This window comes from Diabrotica undecimpunctata, chromosome 1 (assembly GCF_040954645.1).
Source record: "Diabrotica undecimpunctata isolate CICGRU chromosome 1, icDiaUnde3, whole genome shotgun sequence".
In the NCBI taxonomy this organism is placed as follows: domain Eukaryota; kingdom Metazoa; phylum Arthropoda; class Insecta; order Coleoptera; family Chrysomelidae; genus Diabrotica; species Diabrotica undecimpunctata.
Genome location: NC_092803.1, coordinates 67,094,149 through 67,119,611, shown reverse-complemented (window position 1 = coordinate 67,119,611; position 25,463 = coordinate 67,094,149). Strand labels below are relative to the sequence as shown.

The window sequence follows — 25,463 nt, the reverse complement described above, 5'->3', positions numbered from 1 at the left end:
AATGAGGCCCTACTATCAACAAAATTGTAAAAAAATCGTTGCTTTTTGTGTCCATCTTAAAAGAGTCGAAAATGTGAACGCGTTTGTGCCAAGTAAAATGCATTTATTTGCAGAGATTATTCAATGTAAGTATGCAAAATATGTTGCTGAAATTAAACTTTTTTTACTTTTATCTGTTGTACTGTATGAATAAAAAAATTGCTCAATAAAAGCAAATATACTAGTAGGGTACTTTTTATCAATGTCAAATACAAACTATATTCGAGGAAATAAAATATTATTATAGTGAGGGACAAGATCTATGCGAAATTTTAAAAACCGGCCTACTGGTCATCCGATATTGATACCTATTGTAACACAGACCCCCAGAGAGACATTTACAGAGTTGTACTAATTTGCATCAAACATTCAAATAAAATTATCGGAGAAAGTGTTGAATTTCGAATTATTAATTTGTGTACTTAAATGTTTTTACCAATTGATCGAAATATTGATTATTTTTAAAGTAAACTACCTCATAATATAGTCTTTAGAAAAATTTACCTTCACCTTTTTTCAAAATTAAGACTGGCAAAATAAAATACTTTTTTAAGTTATGAAAATAAAAATTTTCTTTTGGTGGATTTACAAGTTTTTTTATTAACCATGCTAAGTTCGTCAATGAACACTTAATATTAATATATTATACAGTGAGGTCCTAAAGTAACGGATAAATGTAATTTCTACGTAATTATAAAGTAGATTAAAACTACTGAACCAGGTCGATTTTTACACACAAAAATATACATATACAATATACAAATCATCATTAAATATCTATCACCGTCCTAATATAATCGAATTAACAAAAACCACCAATATTTTTTTACACTTTATTTGCATGAATACCTAACTTAAAAGATTTAGATGTAGCAACTAACTTCATGCTGTGAATATGCGCGTACTTCATACTGTGAATTTTATAAAAATTCTCTATCAATTTTTCCCAATCGCACCTAAAGAAGTATAACTTCAAAAATAGTTTCTATTTACTTAAATGCCACATGCGATGCCACAAAAAGTTACCCATAGGTTTTTTTACTATTATAAATTAAATGGTATACTAGCTACTTCACATTCATTTGGGATTTTCCAGTTAGAGTTAACAGTTATTCCAACTCATCGTCATTATCATTCTCTTCATCACTCTCAGCCAAATTAATAATAATTTTCTTCAAGGCTGGGACATTTTTAATGTAATCTTCTTTACATGTTCTATTGCATTTTGGCAGTTTTGAGCACTGATATTTTTGAACTCTGTTTTTATTAGTTCGATAACACTTTGGGCTTTTTTTTGGAGATGCGTTGTTCCTTCGGACATGGTTTTTTAACTGAGCCATAGCAATTCTATGGGATTCAATACACAGTAATATGGAGGTAATCTTAAAACCATATGTCCATTGATAGTGGCTAATTTATCTACAATATGTTCTTTAGTTACGACTTTTGTATAAAGAACCTGGATTAGTTGATTAGTAGAACCTTTGGTGTAATGATCCTCAAAATATAGGTCCTCGGCTATTAAAAATTCTTGAATTTCATCCTTCCTATTCTGTTTGGTTGGAATTTTTTTAATGCATCTGGAGTGATATTATGCATTGTCCATAACAATCACGCTATTTTCTTTTAAATTTGGGAGTAATGTATTCTCAAACCACGATTCAAAAAGCGTAGCTTCGATGTCTTGGTGGTAGTCTAGAGAACTGTCTTTAATACTTTTGGAACTCAACAATAACGCATCGTTCACCCATTCATGTTGTCGTCCGCAATGTAATATGCAAATTCGCTTGCCTCTAGAATGGGGTACATCTATTTGGCATTTTCTTGTACCGTTTGTCCAGGCTTTATCTATCGTTTGGTGAGAATCACACAAGTCTAGTCCAGAAATTTCTCGACACTCACTGCGGTATTGTAAAATTTTTTTGATATATTCATTTCTTCATTTTATTAGGCGGCTACTTTCAGTTATGGTTTGTCTCTTATTGACAGTTTTATATCTAAAACCATTTTTGGTCAAAAATCTTCCCAAAGTCTTTGTGGAACAATCATCAACAAAATGTTTTTCTTTTAATTTTGCCATGCTATTGTTTAGGTTAGGCATAACTTTAGCTGCCTACATATTATATATTTTCATACTAATAGGTTCCAAGAGGTGAGGTTGAATTTTTTAGAGCTTTCCAAATCCTTTCTTGTTGTTCTATTTTTCAAATCTGTCTTTATTAAACGATACACTGTTGCACAAGAAATTTTTGTCAAAAACCGCCGATTGCTTAAAAGCTTCATATTTGGTCATTTTTTTAGAAAGTTAATCAAATACATCTAACACCATATTTTGCTCAGCTACACACCAATTCTTCCTTTGCTGAGTACTTGGCCCCCACTTTCATCTTCATCTTCTAAATTATCCGTAAGTTCATTTTCGTCAGGTAATCGCACATCACATTCCCATGGCCGCCACATATTTTTCTTTGATAAATACTAAATAAATCCAAACCATTTTTTTCCGACAAATTTTGGCTGTAAGAACCACAAAATATACTGCTTAAGAATGACTAATTCCGTCATTTTAAATATTGTGACAATGATCCTGCCCTATTTAATTATTCTACGAAAATGTACTTATTAAGTACTTAGCCATTACCGGAAATATAAAATTGTTTGTAAATTTGTATTTAGGTCAACCGCAGGAATTTCTCTTAATTATTTTTCATCATCATCATAAGTGGCTCGACAATCCGTTGTGGATCTTGGCCTGCTCACAAAGAAGTCGCCACTCCTGTCGATTCCTGGCAACTTCCCTCCATCTTCTAACCCCTAGAATATGTAGGTCTTCTTCCACATCATCAATCCATCTCATTCGTGGTCGTCCTCTGCTTCTTGTGCCCTCTGGTTTTGAAAATGTTAATCTCTTCGTGTATTCGTGATCTGACATCCTAGCAATGTGTTCAGCCCATCTTAATTATTTTTAAATGTTATAAATAAACACATCATATTTTTGATAACATTTCACAAAAATATTTAATGACGATGATTTGGAATAAGTTTTACTTCTTTTTGTGTATATCAACAATTAGTGTTCATTGACGAACCCACAAAGCAAAATGTCTACTTATTTTCGTAACTGTAAAAAATATTTTATTTTGCCAGTCCTAAGTTTAGAAAAAAAGATGATCGCAAGTACTTTTTTTTAATAGTATATTGCGAGATTTTTTACTGCTAAAAACCATTGTTCCGATCAATTTATAAAACCATTTAAACAAACTAATAATTCAAAATTCAACACTGCTCCGGTAATTTTATTTGAATGTTAGGGGTCTAGGGCTAGGGGTCTGTATTACAATAGGTATCAATAGCGGATTGGAATCAGGAGGTTAATCTTTAAAATTTCACATAGATCTTGTCCCTCACTATACAAGATGGCTAGACAAAATATATCTGTAAATGTGGTAAATGAAGTAATAATATTTACAGTAACATACATTATTTAAAAAGACAGTTACTTCAAATATCTTTAGATATTGTCGAATTGTCGAATCAACGAGAACTTTCATCTCAAACACGAGAACAATGCATTTATTCATTATCTTAATACGAATTATCAACAATTTTAGTTCAACAAATAAAGGTTTTTTAAGCTGAAATTATGATTTTTCCATTAAAGTTAATAAATATTATTAAAACCTTGCAAGAAAATAGTTTCAGAACAACAGTTCATTTTTTGCTTGATTATAGATGGTAAATTAAGATTTTAAAACCATCTTATGCTCTTAGTTTAAGTGATTTACATAAATCTATATTTAATAACTACTAATAAAAAAGATAAAAATGACTTACCTCAAAGACTTCTGGGCGTGCTAAAAAAGAATTAATAAAAGAGGTTACTTAAAAGTACATTGATAGTTTATCGAGAAAATTATTCATAAATAATGCAGATAATATTGCAAATTACTTTATAAATGGCAACAATTTATTTAAATTTGACATTGATATATAAGCAGCGTATACGTAAATAAGAAAAAATATATAAAATATGCTACAGAATATAATAAATGGATAAATAATAAAATATCGTAGATACGCAAAAATTAGTTCAACTACAAAAAATATAACAAACAAAGGAAATAACAACAAAAAACGTACAAAAGATGACTATAGAAGTAGATGATTAACCTTACTCCGAGGCCTAACCATTAATTAATTAACGTTAATTTTCATGAATCATGTCATCAAAATTTTAAATTTGACTGACGCCCACTCCCTTCCTATTCCTAAAAGTCTGACTTGACGCGATATTTATTTGTGAAATGTAACATTTACACCACAGATCGTTATTAGTGGTCTGTGATTTACACATCAACTAGGTAATTGATGTAAAATGTGACTTTTTACATAGTATTTAATATCAAAAATGTCACACTAGTAGCTGCATCAGTTCTAATCTATACTGATGGTGGTAATAATCTAAGATACGCCCTTATTATTTTTGGTCATGTGATGGTTTTTGTAGCATATGTATTTGATAAAAACGATATTATTTTTAATATTAATACGAACATCAATCTAGAAGCTATGAACTCCTCATAAAGTCGTCATGTTAACAGTAAGTACAGGAGCTTTACGGATCGAATGCTATTTTTTTCAAAATGCTGTGAGGGCTTTAGGGATGCCCTTTTCTATAGGGACCCAATTATTTAGGGTGGTACCTTTTCAAATTGACACAAGGTATACTATATCGTTAATCTGTAAGTTTTTATATCCTATGTTCTAATTTACTAATAATTGTTTTATAATTAAGCTAAAACAAAAATATTTTAATAAGGTAAATAAGCAAAAATATTTTTTTTTGTTATTATTATCAGTAAAATGTTATTCATACGTCAATAATCAGTACTAGATAGATTAAAAAAAATTGTACTTAAGTTTGAATGCTTTTGCTGGTATTTAATAATTTTGTTAGAACTTGATAGATTATGATGAAGTTTCTAGTGCTAGTGTTGATTATTGGTGCAAGGTAATTTTTAAAATTTTTATGTTAATAGCCGTAAAATATGACTAGAAAATAAAAAATGGCTACAGAGTTAGTGATATTGCATAATTACGTATTTTACTTACTAGCATTGCTCTATAATGTTGTGGCCTAAAATAGGGAAGCGGTAAATTCGACGAAATCCTACTAACCATTACGTAGAATAAACTTTTAATTATATGTAAGTTAAGTACGACAGTAAAGCCGATTCACATATACGGGTATATACTCTTATATATAAAATATGATCCCTTACCCTGGTTTTCCAAGGTCCAAGTACTTGGTCCAAGCTTCGGCAACATATAAAAGAAGAAAGTTTACTCTCCGATATCGGATTTGCAGATTTAGTATTTGGTAACTTAAAAATTTCCTCATCTTTAAAAGGGCTGCTCTAGATTGCTCTAGTCTTGATCGAATTTCTGATTTCGGATTCAGATCTTCAGTTTAGACTCCTAATTACTTTATTTTGTCCACTTGGATCCTTGTTATGACTTTGCCCCTCTTACTGATAACCGTGGTGGTTTTTGTTTTATTTGTGTGTATTGTTAAACCAAACTGTTCCTCAGTATCATAAATTGTGTTTATTAGCATCTGCAGGACTTTTAATCCCCATTTCCTCGTTATCGATAACGATTTCCGAAGTGGAAATTGAAACGTCAATAAACTAACCTTAACCTTTAATTGTGGCTTATTCTTATTTAAATAGCAATTACTTTAAAATTTATTAGTACGTTTAATGAATTATTTAGTTGTAAAGCTAGTACTCACGTTGGGCCTGCTCAACATAGTATTGCAAAATTAGAGTAAGTTTTAGAAGAATAAAAAGGTCTCTTAAAGCACAAGAATCGAAAAACTGAGGCTCATAAAGAGAAGGAAGCGATATTTGTTAAAGAGACAGAAAGGCCGTCCAGTATACATTGCGTGGTTGAAATGCAACGAAAACGTCGGTCGAATTGGGAAACGTGTTGAAATGATAACCTTCTGTTCGAATGTTACATGGATATTATGTCATCCCAAGTTTAGCTCTTATCTACTTCATCATCGTCAAGTGAAACTGAAATGGACTTGGACAACAATGATACTGCTAACGTTAGTGCGGCTGCGACCTCTGAGGGTAAAACCGTACCGAAAAGAGCACGAATCAAAATCATAACTTCTGAACTTTTGTCTGCACTCGATAGAACCCAGGTGTCGTCCGGGAAAGCCATATTTATTATTAGTGAGGCAGCATCCAGTCTTGATCAAGATGTAAGCTCGTTGGTCATCAATCGCAGCTCTATTCAGCGCGAGAAAGAGATTAGTTGAGCCAATATTGCAACAAAATGAAAAAACGACTTCTTAATTTTTGGTCCTGTTATTGTTCACTGGGACGGTTAGCTAATGTAGGATTTAACATCCATAAAACATGTGGGTCACCTTACTGTTTTTGTGTCAAATGTCAATGGTGGATATGATAAGCTATTGGCTATTCCAAAATTACACAGTGAAATAGAAATTGCCCAGAGAAATACCATTTTGAAATTTTTGCAGAAATAGGGTGTTATTCATCAAGTCACTGCTCTATGTTTTAATATTACTACATGCAATACAAGGCCAAAGTCTGAGACATGTACAATTCTTAAACATAAGTTGAGAAAGGTCTTGCTTTCTTTAGCCTGTCGCCACCACATCTTGGAAGTCATAGTTTTATCTGAGTGTGATGATGTAATGAGTAGTAGTACATCATCTGGCCCACTTCTTTTTCTTCTTTAAGTTCTATCTTTTATCGAAGGTTGGAAATCATAATGGCTATGTGGACCATATTGAAACCATTTCCTTAAGTTCTTAAGCCACGATATTCCTGGTCTTCCCACATTTTGCTTTCCTTGAATTTTGTCTTGCATAATAAGCTACCCCCAAACAAGTCTTTTCAAAAGATTCCAAGACAGGTGAAGAACCATAGACAAAAATACTTTAAAACTGGCTTCCACAGATCCTGCTGTTAAATCTATGTATGATGTATGTCGTCAAAATTTACATACTTGGCGTCGATCTTATATGCAATAGCATGCTTATGGTCAAATAAATGTTTGAAGATGACGTTTTTACCCTCGGAATATTAAATTCAGACTATTTTTGCGTGTTTGTGGACTGTGGATCGTAGTCATATGCAACACAAAATATACCATCATATAATCTATGTTACGCAACCTACTGTACACAAAAACGACTACGATCTACACTACACAAATATAACACAAAAAACAAGCTAAAACAGATAGAATTTGATATTTTAAGGATAAAAACACAAACCTCAAGAATTTAACCTTTAGCTTTAATATTACTATAAATAAATTAAGTATGTGGAATTTCTAGATTTTCTTAAATGATTTCTGTTCTTCGCCAGAACACTAATTATTTTTTTTATTATGGAATTATATGTATTTCCTTTTAGTTTTGCTGAAGATGTTAGCAATAAGAAATTTCCATCTGATTTTCTTTTCGGAGTAGCAACTGCAGCCTTTCAAATTGAAGGTAAGATACATAAAATTATAATTATATATCATATATCATATATCATATATCATATATCATATATCATATATCATATATCATATATCATATATCATATATCATATATTATATATCATAAAATTATATATAATTAAAATCTTTTTGTAACTCTGCTAAGGGGATTGGTGTGACGAGTGGGTGAAATAAGTACACGTTTATCTATTGCAAGCCAGGATAAAGGAATAAGAACTTCTGGTAAAACCGGCAACTTGCCACAAAAAGACGATTTGCTCAGTGAAAACAAATTGCCGCGAATTAGCGTGAATACTATGTTAATGATACAAGCGAGAACAAGAAAAATATTAAGCTTTAAAAAGAACAAAAGAGGAACATTATGAGAAAGCGACATAAAGCATCACACCATTAAAAAATTGGGCCCAAAAGATAGTGATTGAATTAGAAGATCCAAAAATATAGTGGAGGATATAAATTCCTAGAAGAAAACCTCTAGTGTATTACAATCCTAAAACAACAGAGTTAAAAAGGCGTGACTGTACTAGTACACGAGAGCTAGACTAAGATTATTGAGAGTTTAAACTACGTGTCAGAAATGTTATTGATTATATAAATAAAACACTAAAACAAAACATAAAAATTAGTAAGCATTTACGCACCTGAAAATTGCAAAACACAAGAAGAAAAATCGAAATTTCATAAAGACCTTCCAATAAGGCTGCAATAATAAAGTTGGGTGGGAGACATTAATGTAAAACTTGGCAACAACTGTATAATAACAGGTATAAAACAAAAATTTAATCAAAATATACATATTAAAAATGGAGGACTTCTGATAAATTTCGCCGCACAAAATGAACATAGAATAAAAAACACGTATTTTAGTCACAAAGAGCAACACAAAAGAAGCTATGAGATGCAAAGTGACCTAAGCTCAAAATGCAAAAAATGAGAAAAACTGTTTTTTAAATTTTAAATATTTTCAAATTGGAAATACGTACTTAATGTTCTTCTTCTTCTTCTTCTTCTTCTTAGGCTTCTGTCGTCCATGTTTGGACATAGGCCTCTCCCAACTCCTTCCATCGGTCTCTATCCTGAGCAACATATTTCCAATTTCTTCCGGCTATTCTTTTAGTATCATCAACCCATCTCATCTGTGGTCTTCCTCTTGGTCGTTTACTTTCGTAAGGTCTCCAATGTTGTATTGTAGTATTCCAACGTTGGTCTTTTTGTCTAGCAGTGTGGCCCGCGAAGCTCCATTTAATTTTGGCAATTTTTGTTGCTATGTCCTCGACTTTTGTTTTGGATCTTACCCAGTCGTTCCACTTTTTATCTGACAATCGCATACCTAACATTGCTTCTTCCATTGTTCTTTCTGTTGTGGCTAGTTTATTCATGTTTGCCTTGGTTAGGGCCCAGGTTTGACATCCATATGTCATGATAGGAAGGATGCATTGGTTGAACACTTTGCTCCTCAAGTATTGAGGTATTTTACGGTTCTTAAGTATCCAACTAAGTTTTCCAAATCCTGCCCATGCTAGTCTTGCTCTTCTAGTAATTTCCGCACTTTGGTTCTCTTTATCAAGTCTCAGGATTTGGCCTAGGTAGATATATTCCTGGATTTGTTCTATCTCACTGCTATTTATAGTTATACGTCTGGGGTCATCCGTGTTTGTCGTTATTTTTGTTTTTTTCATATTCATTTTTAGGCCGACGTATTGGGAGCTGGCTGCTAGTTCCCCCATCATAATTTGCAGTTGCTCGAATGTACTTAATGTTAGAGCTTAGTTATATTGTAATTTTTTGCAGAACAATACAGAATTCTGATATATTTTTTTCAGGAGTTATTGTAATATGGAAAATCTTACAATTTTTTTCAAAAATTTAAGTTAGCCCACTTTCTTTTTTCATATAGAAAGCAACATGTGGTTTAGGTCTTTTTGGCATACTGATAGTAAGCAAATAACAGTTCTTGATATATACTACTTTAAGGAACGAATAATAGACAAAATCAATAAATCAAAAACTTTTATTAACAATTTAAATTTTTTTTATTTTTTCTATATCAGTAGAACCGACAATAAAATATTCAGATACTGTCACCAGAGTGGACGAAGCACAGTGAAGACTGTCACCCTGGTCGGTCAATTACAAGGGTTCTTATTAACTGCAATAGTATTAGTCTTCCGAACGGAAGATCTTTGTCTAGTCTTAATCTTGATACTGTCAAGACGTATTTTCGCTGAGTAGCTCACTTCAAGAAACCTCTTCGTTTTTATTTTTTACCTATATCACACCTCATCGAACTACAAGACGAAAGCTCTACATCTCTTAAATTGTTGGGATAAACACGAGGTCCCACGACTTCGGTATTATCAAAAGCCATCAAACAGTTGGAAGAGAACGCTCACTGGTCAAGGAGATATTGATCTTTAAAATACATAAAGTCAGATAGACTTAAAGCTATTTTAGATCATGTCGAACTGCCACAGTGTTCTGATAGACCACCGACGGTTAGGATTAAATACAACCCCGAGCGGACTTAGAATTACTCCTCAATCTGTGGACAAGCTAAAGCTGCACTTCCGCCAAATCAGTTATTGAAAATGAATAAAGGTCCCAGCGGGACTTATGAATTATTTCACGAGAAGTGGCGGTACGGAGTGAGATCTTCACTATCGAGCGTGATTGCGAAAATAAATAAAAGACCACGTAAAAGACCCGAAGAGACAATTATTTCGCAATCCAGGGCTAGCCGAAAAGTCGACACTCTGGCGACAGTCCTATACGTCGAGGAGTGTAAACTTGGTTACATTCAGAGCCTAACTCGGTTACTGGCAAATATTTCATGTACGGAATAATTAAAACGATCGAAAATATTTACCGAAACAATACAAGAAAAGTAAAAATAGAAGAAGAACTAACTGTTCCAATTGAAGCTGGCAATGGGATAAGACAGGTAGATCCCCTGAGTCCTCTATTGTTTGACCTAATTATAGATGAAATAATAAAAAAAGTAAGAACTAAAAAAGGATACCAAATGGGAGAAAAACAACTTGATGATTTACAACGTATGCTGCACCAATTTAATATAACCGCCAGAAAATTTAACATGTTAATTTCCCCAAAAAAAGACAAAATGCATCGTTACAACAGAAAATTTACTAAGACGTAAATTGGAGCTTGAAGGTCAGATAATAGAACAAGTGATGGAGTTTAAAACTCTAGGCATCACATAATTTAGCTACGGAAAGCTCGAAACAGAAGTGGAAGATCAAGTGAATAGAGCAAACAGAGCCGCAGGCTGCCTGAATGAAACAATATGGAAAAATATAAAATATCGTGAAAGAAACGAAAGGCAGAATTTACAAAACAATCATCAGACCAATAATGACATACGCATTAGAAACAAGATCTGACACAGCGAGGACAAAAAGACACTTACAAACTTACAAAAATTGATGGTAAGACACCATGGAACAGAGCTAGAAGTACAGATATACGACGTAGATGCAATAGAAGACTAGAATGAAACGATCATATAAGCCGAATGACAACAAATACAGTAGTAAAGATGGCAAGAGACAGTTTCCCAATAGAAAGACGATCAGTAGGAAGATCACGAAAACGATGGAACGACAACAGAGAGTCATATATTTATATAAAAAGAAGAAAAAGGTATATATATATATATATATATATATATATATATATATATATATATATATATATATATATATATATATATATATATATATATATATATATATAATCAAGTGCAAAAAATTCAAACTGTTAAAGTATTCTACACTGCTGGTAGCACCTTGCTGACAACAGAGCCCCCGGTTAACTTCTCGCTAAGTGTAAGTAGAGGATACATAACTCCCCGAAGAGTAACTAAAGGATGGAATCAAAAAAACCTTCGTTCCTCCAATAATATGTATATATAAGCAAAATACATTTTAATAAAAATTATGACGCTGTTGGACAGATCAACGACATCACAGAAATACAGAAATAAAATGGAAGATAAATGAATGGGTGCAATTTCTAGGAAGAATGGAATAGTCACATTAGCAGACTGTCAGAAAATATAATAGCTAGAATAGTCTGAGATAAATCACCTATCAGAAGAAGAAGATCGACCTAGACTAAGATGGAATTGAAAAAAAAAATAAATAATATTCCTAGATATAAGTAGTAGAATCTGTTCTATAGTTCCTTTACATAAAATATTGTACAGCGCCTACAACGTCAATGAAACAAATTATTTAGAACCAAGAATAAAAGTGGAGAATAAATCAACCTAGTAAGACATATCGTATCTAAACTTATTTTTAACCTTCATGAGAACGGATTGAAAATTTTACATACGAGAGTGACGTAGCAAAAATATAATGCAATTAATTTTGATTTAAAAGTTTGATTTAAAAATAAAACTATATTTTGTTGATGTCTTAAACTAGATGTACATATAATAGGTTTCACAGAAACGCTAATTATATTTTAAAATTTAGCCGATTCATCGTAGGTAGCTTTATATGAAATAGAAAAAAATGTTTACCTATTATAATGAAGCAGAAATTTGTCGCTTTTTATTTGTTTAGTCTTTACGGTAATTGCTTAGCGAATTCGCCTACTGGATATTGTGCAGTGTTTCTCAGCAAATATTCCACTTGTGGTTTAATTATAAATCTGAATTTCGGACTAATATTATTTTCCTTTTTATACGTAAATAGTGCAAAAGTGATATACAGTGAAAGAGGAATTGGATGAATACGATTGATGCATAATTAAATAACAACACTTATCCTTTTGCAAAGATGAATTAGTATAACAATAATGAATACTCTGATATTGAAGATGTAAGTAACATTCTAAATCTTTGTATTAAAGTAGCCGATGACGATTTATTCATTTCGATGATGTTCCATTTGATATCCATTTATTTTTTGCTTTGTTTTTCTGTTTGATTTTGATTTCGCATTCTGTATCGAACCATTCTTTTCTTCTTTTTATTCCCCCTGTCCTACGCGAAGGGCTTGTTTTGAATTAGTCCATTGAAAAGTTACATAAGGTTGCATTTCTAAGAGGACGTAATCTTTTTTTTTTTAATGTGTTGGAGGTGGGGAAGAATAAGTTTAAGTCTAGGTTTGTTAGGTCGTTACTTTTGTCACCTGGCCACCATCTTGGAAAAAGGGGTGCAATGGGTTTTGGCGCTGTATCTCATAAACTAGCAGCTTTACAGAAAATATAATCCGACATTATTTATAGCAAATTAAATTATTTACAACTTTATTTTTATTACTTTTTATCGTAGAAAAGAAAATAAATCGGTTGTAAACAAAAATAGCTAAAAATGTTCACACATTTTCTTTTTTGTGGTATACAGGGTTTTTTTAAAGAATAATTGTCATTAAAAATTTGGTTAATTTCATTAATTTTTTTGGATTTTACAGTGCTCCGAAGTTTACCGGATTGTTGAATACTCACCATCTTAAAATAATTCTAAAAATGGGTGCAAAGGGCTTTTATAGTGTATCTCGTAAACTAGCAATCCATCCATCCATTCAATGGCACCACAGCCCAAATCGGGCCTTGGCCTCCTTCAACAAGCTTCTCCAATCATTTCAATTTACCGCTGTTCTTTTCCATGAACGCGTTCCCAGGCAGTTCCTGGCATCCTCCTCGACTTCATCTTCCCATCTCTTTTTAGGTCTTAAAACAGGTCTTTTTCCCTGCATTCTGGCATTTAGTAATTTTCTGGGGATTCTATTCTCATGCATGCGGACCACATGCCCTGCCCACCGTAATCTCTGCAGTTTAGTGTATAGCCTAGCAACTAGCAATACTACCACTTTATTTCCATTACTTTTTATCGTATAATGGAAAATAAAAAAGTTATTAATAAAAATAACTAAAAATTTTAATTTTTTAACAAATTGTTTTTTGGTATTAAAACTTTTTTCTGGTCATTTTATAATTAAAACTCTTCAAAGCAATATTACTGATGGTTTTTCGACGAATAATTTTTACTACAAATTTGTTTAATTTCAATAATTTCAATAAAGTTGACCGGGTTCTTGGATACTCATAAGAATATGATAAAAACGAAATAGGCTTAGTTTTCTATTATATATTTTTTTATTCATATATTTGATTAATTTTTTTTAATATTCATTTGTAATTTTATTATTGACCTTTTTCCCTACCACCTATAAGGTAAAGTTTAGCGCGTTTTTTAAAGCGGTATCCCCATTAGGCCTAATCCACAGAAAATTTTCGGGTGAGATAATATTAAGCATAATTACATATTATTTAAAAAGTTGGTTTCCAGCTGTTGTTTTTTTATTTTATTTGATGGTAACGATTGCGTTTCAGGATGTAATTCAATATCAAAATTTTTGTGGAAGAACGGGAGTTAAAATTGGCGTCAGTGTGGATATTTTATTTTCGAATTCATCGAATTTTTCGAATAATTTTAATATTTCTAAGATGTTAAAATACAGGTTTCTCCAGAACTATTCACACACACAGCAGAGTAATTAATACCTGCTTTTAGGCAACCACACATACTTCCAGAGTTTCCCTTACGTCTACAGAAAATTAATTTCAGAAGTTCGGGTGGTACTGGAGTTTTGAAAGTTTTGATTGATATCAAAATTTTTCCATGCTTTTTACAGCCCTAATCTTTAGGATCGTAGTGTTTTCTGGTGATAAACTTTAAGATTGTGAATACGAGCTGCATCTTGTGTTTTCGGAAGCGATAAAAAATTAAATTTACTTTTATTAACTGTCTTGGCTAATCGTTTGTATTTTATGCTATCAAAGAATCATCTTTATTTCCACCATATAAAGAGAAAAAAAAACGTTAGCCAAAGACAGTGAGCAAAGATGGCTGGGCTTTCTCATTGAGAAAGAATGCTGAAAGTTTGATGAATTTAATTTTGACAATCTTGTAAGCTACTGATATCGTGTCACATCCTGAAAAAGCATGAAGAAACAACAAATACGCTGCAATAACGTCGCCATATATAAAACTTAAAGAACGGTATAATTATTCCAACTACACTTCTTTGAAGGTACGACACTTTGGGCACAACAAGAGACTTTGATTGTCAAAAGAATCAGGCTATGCCGATGATTCCTGATCAGTCAATTTATTACAGCCGGCAGTTATATACGTACAATTTTGCTGCTGTAACAGGTTCAGCCCATTCCCTGTTGACTAAGGAAAATGGGTTTTTATGCCAGTGCCGTTTATCACAAGTAAACTTTGAAGACGATATACGCACTTTACGACTTTTTGCAGATGGATGCGGAGGACAAAATAAAAATTCTATCTTAATAACTATGTGTACTAAATGGCTTATTGTAGATGCACCTTAATTTTTAAAACATTTGGTGATTATATTCCCTGTGGTGGGACAGTCATTTATTCCCCCAGACAGATATTTGCAAAGATCAAAAAAGTTATTAAAAGAAGACACCATCGTTTCTCCAGAAGAGTTCATTGAAATTTTTAAAGACCATGGAACTCTCAATATCTTGGGTTAGGATGTGATGGTGTACGACCGGAAAAAGGATTGTCCAACTGTACTTAAACCTCCTGCACAGTGTCACTTTCGATTTAATATGAGCAAAAGATTTCTATTAAGACATCGAAACAGCAAAGTTTTAACTATTAGAGGGGAACAGTCTTATAAACGTGATCTAGGGGAGTATATGTCTGTATTTAAAAAAGGAAAATCCGTTAAAAGTATGTTCCAATCTACAGTTACAGGTGGTGTACGTCCTAAAAAAGAAAAGCTTGAGGACCTAAAGAGCTTATTGGAAAAACATTGGGGAAAAAATTGGCAATAACTTAAAAGTCTAAAATATTATGATGATATTTTCAAGAAATATGATAATGTTGAAAGCAATGAGATTCCAGAGATAATCAACAATGAACATTTGTGTGAACCAGTTAACGAAGTTCCGGATTTAATAGTTTAATTTAATGTTTTTTGTCAAAATTCAAATTCAATTCAAACTCCGACAATTCCATACGCGTTAGTTTCAAAACCTGACAAATCCGTAAGTAAAAGTCAAAACCCGACAAGACAATTTTTGTTTTTTAAATTTTATTTAAAATTACGTATTTCAGAATAATTACAAATGATTTTTAATTCAGAAACCTATCTTTTAACTAATAAAAAAATATAAATACCCATAAGCTTAATTTCATACAAAAACAGTTTTTTTGAATTTCCCAACATTTGACCTCAGTGGATTTGTCGGGTATTGAAATTAGACGAATCATATATTTACAATATGCCACATTAATATTTATCCATTTAAATTTTTCAGGTGCTTGGAATGAGGATGGAAAATCGCCAAGTATCTGGGATGCAGCAATACACGCCAACTCTAGCATTATCGCCAATAGTGACAACGCAGATATTACTTGCGATTCTTATCACAAATTCAAGGAAGATATAGCCATCCTTAAAGAACTGGGAGTGTCGCATTATAGGTTTTCTTTGGCTTGGACTAGAATATTGCCCGATGGTAAGTAAATAAGGATGTTCTTCTTCTATTTTTTGACACCATTTTATTTTATTTTTATAAACAAGAACTTTTATTTTATTTTACGGCAATTTTTTCTTTATTCTTTAGTACTAACATAATTAATGTATCTGTGATTTCAAGGTCATTTTTTGCTGAACGCTTTATATTACTTCATCAAAGTATGTCACAACTCCAGATATTGTTTCGTAGACGTTTTTTTAAGGCTGTTTTTCAAACTATTTTATTACTTTTTATTTTATCTTTATGTTGTCCTTACAAAAATCTTTGACGTTATAAACCATTATAATATATTAAAACTTCCACAACTAGCGGTCGTGCAAATAAGCACATAAGAAGAGAAAAAATATTTTTATTTAGTGAATTCACAACAATATTTTTACGACAGTTTAGTGAGATTTATTCCAATAGGAAAAGTCCCTTGACGAAATAGAAAACGTATTATAAAAACTAGAATGTTCGAGATGTCATCGAAAAATGCCAAAATGTCTAGTAATGTCTTGAATGTCAGAAAACATATATAAACACAGAAAGTTGACAGTTAATAACAGTAGTATTTTGAATAGTTGTCATTGTCTTGAAAAGTTGAAAATAATTATTGTAATGTTGGTAGTGTTTCAGTTATAATAATTTACGTAACAAGTTAAGAAAGTGGTATTTTGCTTGATGACTAGGAAGTTTCCTTGACGAGCCGAAGGCGAGTCCTGGAATTCTGCTAATCCCGTAAAATCACTTTTAAATCGTTCTACGTACAATATTTTTTGGCAGGTGTTTATTATATTAAAAAAAAATTCGAACGGATACATTGTACCCTCTTTATTTGACAGAGTAGAGGTTACACAGGGAACTGAACTAGGCTCGGGCTTCAGTCTGGTAGAAGTTTCTTGGTCGGGGCTCTTATTACAGCTCAAATACAAAGAATCAGTTAGAGAAGTACTGAAGATAAAGGGAAGAGAAGTTTGAAGATAAAGATAGGGGAAATATTTGGGCACCGCCCTATTTTTAGAGAAACAGGGAAACCTACGACATATAAAATAAGATAACGAGAAAGATAAGGTACGGTTAAGATAATCACGCGAGAATAAAATAAACCGTGAGAGAAAAGTTATCATGATTATGCGGTACACACTTAATATTTTGACACATATACACTGTTTATATGATAAACCAAATAGTAATATAAATCAATGTCTGAAAAAGATACACCATGCACATGAAATAAATTTATATACATAATAAAAAAATAAAAGGCAAATAGTTCATTAACAAGGTTATATTGATGTATAGTTAAAGTAAATGTACTATAACAATTTTTACTGAACAGTTAAATGGCACGAGATATGTGATTGCACAATTTATTATTAAATACAACAAAAAATATCTTTTTGAAAAATAATTATGAATAATTTAGTATCCTCAAGAATAAGGAAAAGGCCAGGAATATTATAATTGTATCTGCGTCAATATTTGATAGCTTGAAATAAAACAAATAAGTGATTTTTACGCTTAGAGGATACGTAAATATGAAATTGTGTATGAATATGTGTATGAAATCTATCATAAATATAACATACATATAAAACAAATTGTTCGTAATTCATACGTATATATTATTCCGTAGTTTTATAATACAGTATACTCCCTCTATAACGAACACGGTTATTACGAGGTTTCGCTTATAACGAGATACATTAGATGTCCCGTGAAATTTCTATTGAACTATAACCGTCTATAGCTAGGCAAATTTGGGTATAACGAGAGAAAATAAGATCCAAAAACGTGTTTTTTACGTTGTTAGTCCGGTCGTGGCTATAAATAAATACCTTTTCAAACATCCCCTCAATAAACTTAACTGCAGCCCGCAATAAACTTCTTTACAATGAATAAATACAACTGTTTCACATCTTTAGAAAATATATGATAGAATGATACTGGACCATTTAAAGCAGTTAAAAATAACAGAGTTCTTAAAATTGCAGAAGCAATAGTTTATGTTATCCTTGAAAATACGATTTATACATTATGTAGTTGGAAAAAAATATAAGTACAGCTTTTTTGTTTTAACGTATATCATTGATAATAAAAGTAAACAACTCTTTTATGTTTTAATATATTTCATTGACAATAAAAGTAAATAACTTTTTTTCAAAAACGCCATTCAAACAATATTTATTAGCATCTTATATTGCTCCGAATGGCTTCACTATAGGAAGTTAATGGTTTAGAAAACTACAGATTCATATGTATGCACAGTATTATGATTGTCTGATATAACGAGATCGGCTTATAACGAGGTAATTAGTCTGTCATTTCAGTTTTCGTTATAGAGGGAGTCTACTGTAATAATAGTTCGTTCGGTTGGATTCAAAATAAACAACCATAAATAAGTAAGGTAAAGGCACTGAACTCGAGTCATAAATCAATTCCTAACGATTTAGGTAAAAATTTCGGTACTCACAATTGAATGGTCTATATTGTACTTAGTCGGCAGCAGGTAGGCACAGGTAATGACGTCTTTCATAGAACGGTCTCAATAATAAAGGCACTTGATGCGTTGCCCTTGCAACAGGTACATTGGGACTTCTCAAGCAGTGTCGATGACTAAGTTAGGGTAACGAATTACCGGTAGAATTCAGGGTGCTCAAGATATAATGCATTGGAATTATTTACGGAAGGCTTATGTCCAGCAGTGGACTCAAAACGGCTGATGATGATGAACGAATTACGGTGGCTTCACTTCGCAATTTCTCAAATTGATGTAGGCACAGGTAACATATCAGTCTATTCTCTCACTAGACTAGACTGAACTGCATGGATGCAGGAAGAAAGAAAAGAGATGCAGAATAACAAGAGAAGAGAAGTGGAGAAGAACGGCAAACAGAAGTGACTTCGTGTCCTCGAATTGGAAGACGTTTATATAACAAAAGAGATAATATTTAATGTAGAAAGCACTGTAGAAACATATATGAATAATGGTGAATTGAAAATACATTTACCGCCGTTTAATGAAGATAAATTGCTTGCCACAGGAACCAACTTGGAAATGAACTCGATTTCTGATACTTAGACAAGCTAAGGATAAAAAAGGGTGGGAGTATTGGCCGAAAAGTGCAATGCGAAAATGATACTTAATTGAAAAGGCTAGTGTGGTCGTATTTCTAATCTTGCTACTTTTTCGCGACAGGAAAGATTATGAAGATAGAAACTGACTTCTTTGTTAAGAGGAAGAGGAAGGGATTTGTTAAATTCTATTTAACAAATGAAAGATAAAAAGAACGAGGAACATATGGCGAACTATTTAGTTGTTGTGAAAAAGGCATGACAAATCGCTCTTTGCTTATAGGTTATTTTTAAGGTTTCTAGCAAAATACATAGACATAGGAGGCGTGAAAGTAATTTTCTAAGGGGAATAATTTAAGGAAATTTTAAACATGCCTCAACGTTACTTATGAGCTATCAGTTCATTCCTATCTCTTAACTTTCTTCTTGACTGGCTTTACAACTTGGGATGAGTCTTCATCGCATTCACTGTAACCCTCAATCTTCTACGATCTTGCGCTTCCATTTCCTATTGTACGCCAATCCTAGATAAATTAGCTGCAACATCATCCTTTCATCTTTTTCTGGGACGGTCTACTGATCTTCTACCGTCTGGTCTCTCAACGAACAATATCTTTAGCACTCATCAATTCAGCATTGCGGCGCCTTCTCCCCAAGAACCTTATTTTCAAATACTAGCAGCTTATTTATTTTCCGCTGGTGTAGAGTCCATGTTTCATTTGCATATGTAACAATTGGGCGAATAATTGATATGTACAGTCTTAATTTAGATTTTATTTTGAGCAGGTTAGATCTTAATATTGATGATAAGGAGTGTAATGCTCTATTCCCGCAACTATCCTTGATGGGACCTCTTTTTCTTTGTGCTTGTCACCTGTGATTACTACCCCAAGATATTTAAACTCTTTTACTTCAAGTTGTGAACATTAATAGTTATGTTCTGCCAAGCTCTTCGTCTTGGTTACTAGCATATATTTCGACTTCTCTTCATTTATTCGAAGACTCAGACTACTTCTTCCATGAGTTGTGAAAACACCTCTCCCACGTCTCTTGGAGAATGAGAGACTGCATCTAGATCATTAGCAAAGACCAACAATAGTTTTAATCCTCGATTCGTACATCCCCTATTAGTTCAGACGATATTTTACTTATTGCATATTCAAAGGCTAAATTGAGTAGACACGATGATAAGGGGGCTCTTTTTCTGTGTCGTGATGTTATACTAAATGGCATCCATGTTCTGTTTCCTATTTTTACCCGTGCATATGAGTCTGTCACGCACATTTGAGGTAGCTCCACTAATTTATTTGGTATCCCATTTCTAGCATCGCTAACTATAGTCTCTCTTAATTTTAGTGGCAATAGTTCATAAGTAGCCGTTTTAGCAGCTTCACTAGCCTCATGTGGAATGAATTCGGCGCCACTTTCACTACTGATTTTTATTTTTTGAAATGGAAAAGCGAAAACACTTTCAGATCTTATATGACAAGCACTGTCATAATAAAAATAAAGTTGATTATTGTTAAAGCCCTACATAGATACTCAAAATCGTTTTAAAAGTAAAAAAATCGTTCCAAGATTTAAAAAATCGTTCTAAAAGTGAAAAAAATCGTCCTGAAAATAGTTGCTTTCGGAACGATTTGTGTAAATCGATTTAATAAATCCTACAGAAAGTTTAGTTTTCGGGACGACTTTAGAAAAAAGTAATTTAACGAAGTGTAACATTAGTGAGAGCGGTGGAATTTTTTTTGGCTGGAAGACATTTTATTTCTCCTATTTTAGCTAAATTAATATTTCTGAATCTGTAAAATGGTCTGTTCATAAGTTTTTCATCAAAGCTTTTGGACATCTTCGACGTAGTACATCGAAAATGGCGTCTCCATAACAATGCCGGTATTCTTTCTTGACAACCCTTTTTGGAATAACAATATCAGTACTTTAAAACACTTGAAGAAAAAAAAAGTAACTGAAGAAGTAAGTCGTTAGATAACCACAGTTAAACAGGAAAAAGATAATGATCAGACTTCTCTGGAAAACCTTAAAAAGAATCAAAAGCCAGATAGTGACGTAAAAGTCATACGAGAATGTCTTAAAAATGGATAAAACTTATTTGGCAGGAAATAACTAAATACAGTAAAACTAGAAAGCCATACTGGGCTTCATGAAAATCTCTGTTTTTTTCGAATGGCCTATTATATCGGAAGTGAGAAAGTTCTGATGGAGTAGGTACAATTTAACAAGTGGTACTGCCAAAACCACACAATAAAAAAGTGTGCAAGAACTTCATAGCAGCCATTATTAAGGACATTTTGGAGTTAAAAGAATATTAGCCACTGGATTCATTGTCGCCGAAATGTAGAAGAATGGTATAAGAAATGCGATTTATGACACGGTAGAACAAGCTCTAGAACCTTTTGAACGACTTGCAGTGGATATTCTCGGTCCACTTCCCATGACAGAGAGAGAAAACAAGTACTTAATGGTAGAAATGCATTATTTTTCAATAAGACCTAAAATTGCACCCCTTTCTAATCAAGAAGTGACTAGAGCAGCAAAAGCATTCATAACATACATCGTATCAAGATAATGGAGTTTCTTTAGAGTTTCATTGCGATCAAGGATGAAATTTTAAATCAGAATTTTGGCAAGAATTAATAATAATATTGGGTTAAAAATTCACTGGCACTACGCGTCTCCATACTCATTCGGAGGGAATAGCGAAAAACATAATATCTAGTTTGTTTGTCAATACCTTTCAATGTTTGTCACTGATAATGATATTAAGTCCTCTATTTCTGTTAGCCTATGGAATTTCCGTACATGAAGCAACCGGTTATTTTCCATCAATGATGATCACTCACAAAGAAATAAAGCTTCCTAAAGATCTAATTGTCGGAAGAGCCTCCCTGCGAAGAAGAATTTTCATCCATGACGTACATCGAAAGTTTGAAAGAAAAATACTACGAATTTGCTCCTAACAGTTCGAAGCTTCAAAGTGATAAAGCCAAGGCCAGGCTCGACTTGCATGCTACTGAGACAAGTTTCGAAAGATATGACTTCAACGAAATTGGAAGGGCCCATATACCTTCTTGCAGAAAATAAACGATCTGATCTACCATATACAGTTTTCAGAGAAAAGTAAACCCAAGATAGTTCATATCGAGAGATTAGTTCCATACCATGGAACTGGTACACCCTGTTGGCTTCAGTAGGTTTCTGATAGACTAGTTATTCGGGTCAAATAACTATAAAGGAAAGAGCAGCGTTACGGCAGTTCCGTGAGATTTATTACCTATAGAAAAAGTTCCTTGACGCAAAAGAAGTATTAAACAAATCTAGAATGCTCGAGATGTCATCACAAATGCCGAAATGTCTAGTAATGTCTGGAATGTCAAAAAATGTATACAAATACAAGAAGTTGATAGTTTATGTAACAGTAGTATTTTGAATAGTAGAGTCAGCAAATGTAAAGTTATCATTAAGTCAAAAATATTTTCAATACTTGAATTTGAGTGTGCGTAACAATCTAACAATCTAAACTAATCCATGTTCAATCTTCTAAACACATAAGCTTGATACATAGTCGACATGAAAAACGTGTAGATGGTTTTTAACATTGATCCTCCAGCGTAGCGTTTTGGCGTATGTGAGTATTATTTACACTAATCGGATTGTGCCAATTCTTCTTATTTTTAAAATTAATATATACTGATATCGTTTTTTCTTCAATTCACCAGTAATCAGTTCAGTTGTTAATGTTGTTAGCAACGGTTTGTAATTTTTCGTTGCATTTATTATGTCCACTTATAAGTCAGCGCGGCAGCATCACTATATCTACTAATTATAGGATATCGTTACTATATAATTAGCATAAGACTGTTTAACACTGTAATCTTAAAGCCAGACCATGTAACATGTTAAATAACAAAGTTGTACAACAAACTTGTTGTACAACTTTGTTGTAACTTGTTGTTATAATATAACATAGCATCCAGACTATGTAACAAAAAACAAATCAACAAAATGCGCATAACTTTTAGCTGGATGTCTGGTAGGTAAGGCAGTATATAAAATGGCGTCATACGCAGAAGATGCTTTCACTTCTGCGGCTATTTCCATAGTCCATTCATCGTGTTTTTTATTTCGGTTTTTAAAATCCATAAATGTAGGATCCCATAATGCTCGCTGTTCACGAAATAGCTCAATTAAATGAGTAGTCAGCTATTTCGGCCATTCCATCGCGTAAATAACAAATAACCCCACGCGAACAGAGCAAATAAAAATTTAGCAAAATCACTCAAGAATGAGCACGGCGATATGACTCCGACGGTTGCTGCTCGCGTACTATACCAGAGAAATGTTTCAATAACATGTTTTTAAGTGTAGATCAGTCGCGATGCGGTTTTACAACAATGTTTTATAGCTTTCTTTGGTGTTTACCGACAACTGTTGGATAACATAAAACATGCTATATAACCAGAAAAATGTTATAAGTACAACACTGTGTTTTAAAACTTTTTTATTTAAAATTCTGTAACAATTAACAAAACTTTGTTATTTAACATGTTTTTTACATAGTCTGGACCCAGCTTTACATTTCGGTAGTGTAGTACTGATTTATTTAAGTTATGAGATGAGTAAGATTATTCTCTTTTTTAAACTTAGTCGTAACATAAGTGGACTAAAGCGAGCATGTTTGGAAGTTTTTTATTTACGATTCCATAAAAATTGTTTGCTTTAGTATTATGTATATTTATTGTAACTGTATATACTTTGTGTTATGTTTATATTAAAATTAATTTTAATTGCAGGTATTGGTAAAATTAACGATGCTGGCGTAGCATATTACAAAAATCTTATTAAGGAACTAAAAGCAAACAATATTGAACCGTTCGTAACGCTTTACCACTGGGACCTTCCAGATACACTTCAACAACCAGGAAAAGGTAAGATTTATTCTAACTCAAATTAAGGAAGTAGCAGGAAAGTAAAACTTAAAGGGGACAATATTAATTTAAAAAAAAACTAAGTAAATAATGGCTATTATAATTAATTACCAAAGAATGGAAAATTGATACTGATGACATGAACATAGTACTATAGTGAACATAAATATGAACTAGTATCTATTTATTTTGACATTGTAATATTCATGGTTTCATGATATATTGTATTATATATCATACTTTTCTAGTACAAATTATGAACGATTTTAGATAATAATGTATAAGTTAAGTACAGAACAACAGAGAGATGACAGATATTATTTTAGATATCAAACGTGACACTGAGGCTGACTTATGCCTACGTATGCCTTATATCTTACTAGCATAATAATCGACAGAGAAAGTTATCCAAGACTCATATCGTTGTCCAAGATTTAAAACTGGAAAAGAAACCGCTATTATCATGTATATTGAAGACTTCAAAAACGGCTTTATAGGTAATATAAGGTTGGTGTTTTGGTTGAAAGTTCAATTTATCAGCTACAACATGCGCTTAAAGCAGGATTATTTACGAAAAAGGCACTGGAGATAGAAAGGGATCTTTCGACAAGACCTTATACGAATCAATTACAACGACAGTTTTAGTAAAAGGAAAAAAATAAAACGGGTTGCAGGTAGCTAGACTGCTTGTTGAAGAATTACTGAAGGAGAGTGTTAGTACAGGTACTCAGAGACTTACAAGAGTCTTATCTCCTCTCTTATGGAATTTGATTATGGATGGGTTAACAGATAGACGCAGCAGTGACAGCCATCATATCCTTGGCCATGTGGATCACCATGTCATCTTAGTCATCTCAGCAGTAAATTTGATAATATAGTTAGATATAGAATGCAACGTAAAGCTTAACATGCTTAACATGAGTGCTCAGAAGTCATACAATTTATCAAGCAGAGGAATTTAGAGTGATAAGGTTATCTAAAGCTAAATCACATAGGTATAATCCTGTAAGCAAAGTAAAGTACATAGGGCCAATATTAGACTCGAAGGTTACTTGAAGTATGCAGATAGAAAAAATAAATAAGTCAGCAGTGACTGCCTTAATAAAAAAATATGAAGTTTAAAACTAGACGTGTATATCGGATTTATAACATAACGGTAAAGCCAATAATAACATATGAAATCAATGGTAAAGTGGCCAAAGGTACAGCAAAAAATTATCATTCTCAAATTAGGCAAGATGAAAGAGTTACTTGCCTTAAAGTTACAAGAGGTCTAAGGTGACGCCAATAGCAATTATGGAGTTCCTACTGAACTT

General features: G+C 32.5%; 1 protein-coding gene across 1 annotated transcript in view; it reads left to right on the top strand.

Annotated features, from left to right (window-relative positions):
- The first annotated feature begins 4,940 nt into the window (after positions 1-4,940).
- Positions 4,941-25,463, top strand: part of LOC140450365 (myrosinase 1-like) — a 50,516-nt gene continuing 29,993 nt past the window's right edge. Inside the window, exons 1-4 of the mRNA XM_072543960.1 lie at positions 4,941-5,050; positions 7,500-7,579; positions 15,923-16,123; positions 24,013-24,147. Coding sequence (XP_072400061.1) covers positions 5,010-5,050; positions 7,500-7,579; positions 15,923-16,123; positions 24,013-24,147 — 457 coding nt within the window. The 5' untranslated portion in view covers positions 4,941-5,009. The remainder of the gene's footprint in view (positions 5,051-7,499; positions 7,580-15,922; positions 16,124-24,012; positions 24,148-25,463) is intronic.